Source organism: Ambystoma mexicanum, chromosome 5p, assembly GCF_040938575.1.
Source record: "Ambystoma mexicanum isolate Mex_15411 chromosome 5p, UKY_AmexF1_1, whole genome shotgun sequence".
NCBI classification, from domain to species: domain Eukaryota; kingdom Metazoa; phylum Chordata; class Amphibia; order Caudata; family Ambystomatidae; genus Ambystoma; species Ambystoma mexicanum.
This window is the reverse complement of record NC_090930.1, coordinates 417,995,943-418,003,887: the sequence shown is the minus strand read 5'-3', so window position 1 is coordinate 418,003,887 and position 7,945 is coordinate 417,995,943. Positions and strand designations below refer to the sequence as shown.

The following is a 7,945-nucleotide window of genomic DNA, read 5'->3' as shown; positions in this document are numbered from 1 at the left end:
TGCCAGAAAAGGAATAGCAAGAACTGGTTATTTCCCTTCATCATGATACCCTGATGGAAGGACATCCTGGCATTGCCAAAACAGAGGAAAAGGTTAAACGACAATTCTGGTGGCCTTCCTGGCGAAAGGATATTAAATCTTTCGTGATGTCCTGTGGAGTTTGTGCCCAAAACAAAGGTCAAAAGACAAGATCCGCCGGTCTTCTTCAGCCCTTAGACATTCCACCAGCACCTTGGCACACCCTGTCACTAGATTTTATCACGGACCTGCCCTCTTGTAATGGTTACAATACTATTCTGGTCGTGGTGGATTTATTTTCCAAAATGGCCCACTTTATTCCGTTGAAAGGATTACCTTCAGCCTTTGTTCTTGCCAAGGAATTCCTCGAAAATATCATCCGTTTGCATGGATTCCCGTCCATACTAGTCTCCGATATGAGAAGCCAGTTTATTTCTCATTTTTGGAAAAAGTGTTGTCAACTGGCACAAATCGACGTAAGACTCTCGAGCAGCCACCACCCACAGACCGATGGTCAGACGGAGAGAATGAACCAGACCCTTGAACAATATCTACGATGTATGTTGCACCAATCGGAGGGTAATTGGAAGGACATTTTATGGGTGGCTGAATATGCATACAATAACTCGATACATTCTGGAACTGGTCAGAGCCCCTTTTATACCCTATATGGACATCACCCTCGTACTTCAGACTTGGACTCACCTCTGAGCCTTGAAATGCCCGCAGTGGACCATTTGCATTCTACGATTACTCAAGCCTTCAAGGATGCAACTGCACATTTGCAACATGCGAAAGGGAAATACAAAAAGAATGCGGATCTGCATCGAAGAGAGGCGATTCCATACCAAATAGGGGATCAAGTATGGCTGGCTACCAAACACCTATCACTGAAGGGGCCTCGAACTTTTAATCCAAGGTATTTAAGCCCTTACTCGATCAAAGCTATAATCAACCCAGTGGCAGTCAAGCTCGATCTACCAGCTAACATGCGGATTCACCCCATTTTGGATTCTAAGATCTCAAAATCAAAACTTTTCTATCTAATTGATTGGAAAGGGTACGGGCCACAGGAAAGGTCTTGGGAACCCAGTGATCACGTACATGCACCTCGGCTGGTAAAAAGGTTCCATCGGAATTTCCCAAACAAACCAAAACCTCCAGAAGGAACGACCTTGGGAGGGGAGTGATGTCATGATGCCTACCTACGGAGCACCAGGCCAGGCCCAGCACCCCCGGAAGCAGGCATCATGCCCTCGGGTAAAAGCCCAGCGGCCCCTTATAGGGGCTCTTTGGACTCAGTCCTGGCACCTTTGGCGCCAGGCTCATGTTGGACATCAGTCCTGGCGCCATAGGCGCCAGGCTCATAAAGGGAGGTGTTTTGTGCACTTACCTGATGCAGACCATGCTGCACGCTTCAGGCCTCCCTGAAAGGGACTATTTTTTCATAGGGACTATTTTTTCACTCGGGCGTGGCCAGGGAAGGATACATACCTAGTTGGGGAAGGATACATACCTGCGACTTCTTTGGAAGCTATTTAAGCCACGCCCAGACAGCAGCTCATGCTTCGCATTGTTCTGCTTCCTGCAGCTTAACACTCACCGTGTCTGCTCCTGGACTCCAGCCACGCCTGCCTCGAACCTGGAAGACCTGCAAGGAAGGAAGAGAAGAGAAAGGTGAAAACCAAGGACTATTTCAAACTTCTTACCTGCATCCGGAATCTTCTCGCCAGCATCCCTGAAGAAAGACTTCCATTTAAAAGCATTGCGTTGCTCGCTGCAGCGCCACGCTTCACTCACCTGTCCTCGAGACATCTCCCGGCTCCATCGCGGCTGTCAGCATCGGATGCCACATCTCTGCACCTAGGGGAGAGAGGAAGAAACAAAAGGTGAGCAGAAGGAACACAGAAGGAAATCCTGATTAACAGCCATAATACTTACCGGCTTTTCTTCCACATTTCGGGTCGGCGCCGCCCCGTTGGCAGGTACCGTACCCCGGCCCCTATGGGGAAAGGACAAGAGACATTTCTGGGGAATGATAAGGACATTTAGAGGGATCGCCCTCATCACTACTCACCTCAGCAGTTTAACCCCTCGACGCATTGCCTTCATTCTACACCTGAAATAAAGGACAGATCACAGGTTAGAAAGACAACATAAAGGGGGCCTCACTTGAACTTTGAACTTTCATACTTACGGCGCATCGCTCAGGAAAGTCAAGTGGATTTTGCCAGCGCCATTCTGAAAACCAGTGAAGTAACTGGACGAACGCATGCCCCTGCACCAGAAGCAGGATGGAGAGTTCATCCTTCCAAACCATAAGGTGAGCTTAAACCGAGGTTTGGAGGAAGTTAGAGAGGAACGAAGGATGAAAGGGGGGAGCTAGCACACTATTCTGCAGACTGTTAATCCCCTTTCACATCTGCAGAAGGATATTCCTACGGGCCAGGCAAGTACGATTTGGAGGTCCTGTCCAATCGGTGTTCCGGGTCCTGCGCATCACGCTAGAAGAGGCCACAGCAATCCAGACCAGACCAGCGCCCCCGTGGGAACCAGGTGAGCGTTACACATTTGAACTCTTATGAACAATTGGACTTTAGAGTCAATACTGGAACTCACCAATTCCTCTACGCCAGTGAAGTAACTGGTCATCAACGCGCCCCTGCGGTCGACGCAGGATGGAGAGCTTATCCTTCCAAACCATCAGGTGAGACTAAGGAGGGGACATCAAGAGTGATCTGTGGGAAGACAACGGGAGTGTGGAAGGTGGGTTGACACTCAATTCCACGAGTGGTTAATTCCTCTTCTCCTTTGCAGAAGAATATTCTTGCGAGCCAGACAAACTAGGCTGAGCGGGCCAGTCCAGTCAGTCATCTCGGCGCTACACGTCAGGCTGGTGGAAACAACAGCGGCGCAGTTCCGGTCGACGCCCCCGTGGGAACCAGGTGAGCATAACAAGAACCCAAGGCATATTTCTCACTCCACCTCCTTATAGCCTGGATGTAGGCAGTAGATGCATTGCAGGTGCTTGTCTTCCACAAACAAGTTCCGTAGCCCGCATTTGGTGCAGGGCTTGAAGAGGGACCTTCCCTCCTTTTCCTCTGTCATGGTCGGAGGGAGCAAAGTAGGCCCGATGGCCTTCTGGAATCTTCTATGATCTTCACCCTTGAGGGGCGCCGAAATTCACCGACAACGGATCCTTGCTGTCGGCAAATGGAGAAGAGAGCACAAAGGCTCTTTTGGAACAAAAAAAACAACCTTTTTCTATCGAAAACATGAATAAATGCAGAAGTAGCTCGCAGAGCAAACTCGAGGACCCCAACACTGGAGCGTGCAGTAAAAATTGGAAAGATGGCTGCCAAAGGAGGGGTTTAGGGAGAGGACTGTCATTGGATGGTGGCAGTATGATCCAGAGGACAGTGATTGGTTTAAAGGAGAAATTCAGTTTGTACATGAAAGTGAAACCTGTCTTTCTTTTACCGAGGATTCCAAGCCTGACAACAGGGAATATTCATAACTATGTGAATCCATGCCAGTCCCCATGATGGAGAACAAGCGTTACGAGTGCCAAACCGTTGGAAAAAAAACGTACAAAACCAAGCTAATGAGCGTTCTGAATATAGAACTGCTGACAATTTACAAAAGCAAGCTAACGAGCATTACGCATAGCATACTGTTAAAAATGGATAAACGTGGCTGAAGTTAAATCAACAGAACCCTACAACTGAATATATGAGCTTGAGCAAACACCAACAACCCAGTGGGGTGTCATTATTAGAATCTCAGGCATAACACTGATACCCAAGCACAGATACATTAAAGAACAGGTAATATCAGTCTAAAGGAAATTGGCAAACGCAAGAAGGGTATGTTACAAAAGCCCAGGGTTGTCAAGGTTGCGACTCAGGTTCTGGGACATCTATAACTGTGGTTGACTTAAACAAATTGCTACAACCAAGGCAGAAGCAGGAAAATACTTTATCCCAACCATTTTTTTTATTGATGCAGAAGGAAAAGAAAGGTGGCAAACAGGCTGTCCTTCTGGAAGAAGCCATCCAGAGGGAGATGACCATCGATTGTAGACAGATCCTGGTATGGCTCAATGTGAATGTTCTGCTCCCTGAAAGCTGTTAACATTGCAATACCAAAGAAGACTCTTGAAGTTGCTGTTATTCTTATCTGTAAGTTACCATTGAAGCACTTTTATGTTGTGGTGCTGAGGAAGTAAACGAGCAGGCGGGTATACCCGTAGGGCAAGAAGTGATTGCCCAGAAGAAACCTGGTGAGAGTATAAACCAGGTAGTAGAAGGCGCAAGTGCTGAAGAGTGGTACTAATAGAAAACAACATGTTGAGTTTTGACATTTGGGGAAGAATTGTGAAAGCTGGTTGAAGAAAAATTACAATTCTTTCTGCAGATACAATTGTGGTGAACCACCTTGATCAAACTAGTTGTTGTTACAAACAAGAGACAGTTCTTATTCCAGAAACGTATGACTTTCTTTTCCAAGATACTTTAAACAACGCAACATTGTAAATTAAAACTGTGGAGACCTATATCAGAACTTTGTGTTACAACAGATTTCTTTGCTTTTCCATTGAACTGTGGAGGAACCCTTTGTTTGTGTCCGGGGAAGGGACTTTGCCCAGATTAAAAGAGACATTGATCACATTGTGAAGCAGGTTATGTGTTACATTTTGTTGTTGAATTGCCATATCATTTATTTTTGCTTTGATTGTTGTGTAAGTGCGAGGGTTAGATATCCCTTGGTTAGAGTGTTCCCTTGAGTTTCTTTTAGGTTGGGAAATCCTCATGAGGGTAGGGATAGTGAGGCATTTATTTAACAATATGGCAACAATTGAAAACTCTTTAAAAAGTTGTCCAACTCACATTTCTGACCCCTCACACTACTCAATTTGAAATGAAAGGACATTCGCGTCAAATTCATACTTTCCTTCAAAGATATACTAATCATGAATTTAATGTATATGCACATTACGAATAGATTCCAGTGCAAAATTTCCACTGGCAAGCAACTCCCTCTTTCTTATGTCATATCCACAAGTAGGGGAAGAGGGAAACAGGCCAAAAGCCGTAGAGTAACCAGTTTATAAGCACCAAAGTCCTGCCCAAATAAGTGGAGCATTGGTGTTTGAACTGTGTTACAGCAAGAACCACAGAATCAAAGGAATTAAAAAATAATGAAAAGAATACCTAGTTTTGGTGCTAAAAGTGCATAGTAATTCAGACAATTACAACAGAATATTTTGACACAGATCGATGAGTAAAATATAAAGTGCAAAAATTGAAAATACATATTAAACTTTAATGAAACACGTATGCAATCATCAACTTTCCTTCTAGGTCATACACTTTGACCAGTTTACATTTCAAAGCGTTTTCAAGCAAAAAGGGAATGTTTTGTAAAGAAGCATGAATCAATCATGTTACAATAAATAAACACTTTAAAGTTGCAAAGTTTATTTAACAGTGCATACATATTTACATTAACAGAAGTAAGCAAGCTTTCAACTATAACATTTGCACTGACAAATGTAGCATTTCTTTGTTAGAATGATTGTCTTAGCCAGAATTATACTGCTTTCATACAAAAATACATCTTTACCTAAGGCACTGCGCTAGACTAAACAGTTAAGCCTAATTCAGAGTGGTGATGGTCTCATGAATTCGAAAAAGAAGAGCCTTTCCTATGGTAAAAACTGCAGAGAAAGGGGCAGCTTTTGTTTCATCCCGAGTGTTTGCACACACGTTTTTCAGATTGCACTGAACAAAGTGATGGCCACTGTAAGGAGGCATTCGTATAACGATTTAAATACACAAAGATGGATGACATAAGAGCAATCATAAATCTGCACTATAACTAGCATCAGTTTGTAATGGTAATATGTTAATGTCTTCATGCTATAAAAGCAAGTCAATGTGTCACTTAAAGACTTGGGTTTGGAGGCAGGGACTACAGTACAGATGAAAAACTGAAAATGCCAGTTTAGAATAACTAAAAACAAACAAGACCATTGTCTAATACTGTTGTACACACAATAAAATAATACTTACATGTGTATAACTTAAATATATGAAACCGGAAAAAAGATATTACACAAATACATTTGCTAACTACACCAGGACAAACATATAAAATGGACATTATTCCCTTGGGATATTAGTGCATATGTGCTGGCATATATTGTAAAACGACAAAGGATGTGGTCAAAACAAGTATCAACATTTATTTACAACAAACAGTGGTGGTAAACTGAGTAGGAACCTTGAAACTATCAGTATTTTCATATTAGGTGAACCGACTGCAATGTGAAACTTAACATCAAAATACACAAATTACTTTCTTTTTTAAAACATTACGGTTAAGCATGTATGAGGGTTTTGGTAAAACAGAACACACATTGAATTAGTTTGCAGTTTTCAACCAGCCTTCAAAGTACAGCATTCCATTAAAATTGAAAATGGTGCGCCATAAGCTAACTTGCTCCAATATGAAAAAGAAATGTCTTGCAGTTTACCAGATAATAGGTAATAAGGGAACAGTTATTTTTAACAAGAAATTGTAGCCAAAGTGCAAATGAAAGATAAAACATCCCATTGCTGACAATCTTCCTTTGTTCACGTTTCAAGATGTAAATTCATAGACATCTCATTCTTCCCAGTTATCTTGAAAGGTTGAATTCTGGCCAAAGTAACCAAGCAGCTTCTCAAAACACGGCCTTCAGCACTTAATGAAGCACTAGATAGCAAAAGTGCAATTGTAGAGTTTTTCACATCAGTCATGTCAAACATCTGTATAAAAAAGATGCATGCCGTTAACAACATTCAATGGTAGCTGAACATTTGCGATTTAGAATATTGTGCAAAAACATTTTATCTATAAATCACGCATTTTGTAGATTTAAAACATCCCTAGAGAAAAGCATGATCCAGTTCAGATGCATTCAAATTTACAAGTGCGGCCAACGCAAGGTTCTCCAGCAAGGACTTACAGTCTACAGTGAACATATCACTGCCTTGGGGGGATGATCACAAGAGCACTTTCACAATGACCTTAGGCCATGAACATCCTTATCTACTCTGTTTGCTTGGGTCATCAGGACTGCACCAAGAGTTTATACAGGTCAACTGGTGAGCATCATTTCAGTTTACTTTTTGGAAATCATAGCTATATGGATTGCAATGGGAGGATGCTTGTAATTCTAGGAACAATCCATGATGGTGTAAAGGTCTAGCTGCTCTGGTTTAGAAGAAACTCACCAATACTTGCGGCACCTAGCGCTACTGGAAACAACAACCAGGTTGAATGTCTGTTTGCCAAACTGTGTGTGGTTCCTCTTAAAGGGCCACAACGTTTACAAAATAATATCCCTGCCAGATCAAAATGACATTGAGGCTTTACGTAGCAATAGACCCTTAGCCATCCTGATAGACAAGGCTGTTGACACAGTCCATGTCTAGAGTATCTTATACACATTGCTTCTTCTCACTCACCACTCTCCTGTATAACTCCTAGATCGCTCCATGCAAGATGATCATGATCTGTATCTCAGTAACCCCAGATCATGGCTGGAGATGTGCCATTATCACAGGCATTATTACCATCCCCAAGACACTGCCCACTTTACCTGGCTAAATTCGTTTGTGAGTCATTATGAGGAGTTCAGAGTTCCTCTTAAAGGGGAACCTCTTGAAAGAAATAACAGTATCGATCACAGGGGGGTGCTGAAATTTAACCCGAGCTGGAAAGCTGGTCCTGCTCCAAAATCTGGTGCAAGAGCGTAAGAGGAAAAGCAGGGGACAGCCAGAAACAGAGGCGCATGCTTATGGTGTTTTACCCCTAAGATCTGCCAGCAGCTAAATGAAACTGGAAACCACATACTTACACTAGAAGTGAGGCAAGGCAC

General features: G+C 43.0%; 1 protein-coding gene across 11 annotated transcripts in view; it reads right to left on the bottom strand.

Annotated features, from left to right (window-relative positions):
• Positions 1–5,322: 5,322 nt before the first annotated feature.
• MAP7D3 (MAP7 domain containing 3) overlaps positions 5,323–7,945 on the bottom strand; it is a 1,453,570-nt gene continuing 1,450,947 nt past the window's right edge. For all 11 annotated transcript variants that reach the window (XM_069612805.1, XM_069612807.1, XM_069612812.1 and 8 more), the window contains one exon: positions 5,323–6,830. In XM_069612805.1, coding sequence (XP_069468906.1) covers positions 6,823–6,830 — 8 coding nt within the window. In that variant the 3' untranslated portion in view covers positions 5,323–6,822. The remainder of the gene's footprint in view (positions 6,831–7,945) is intronic.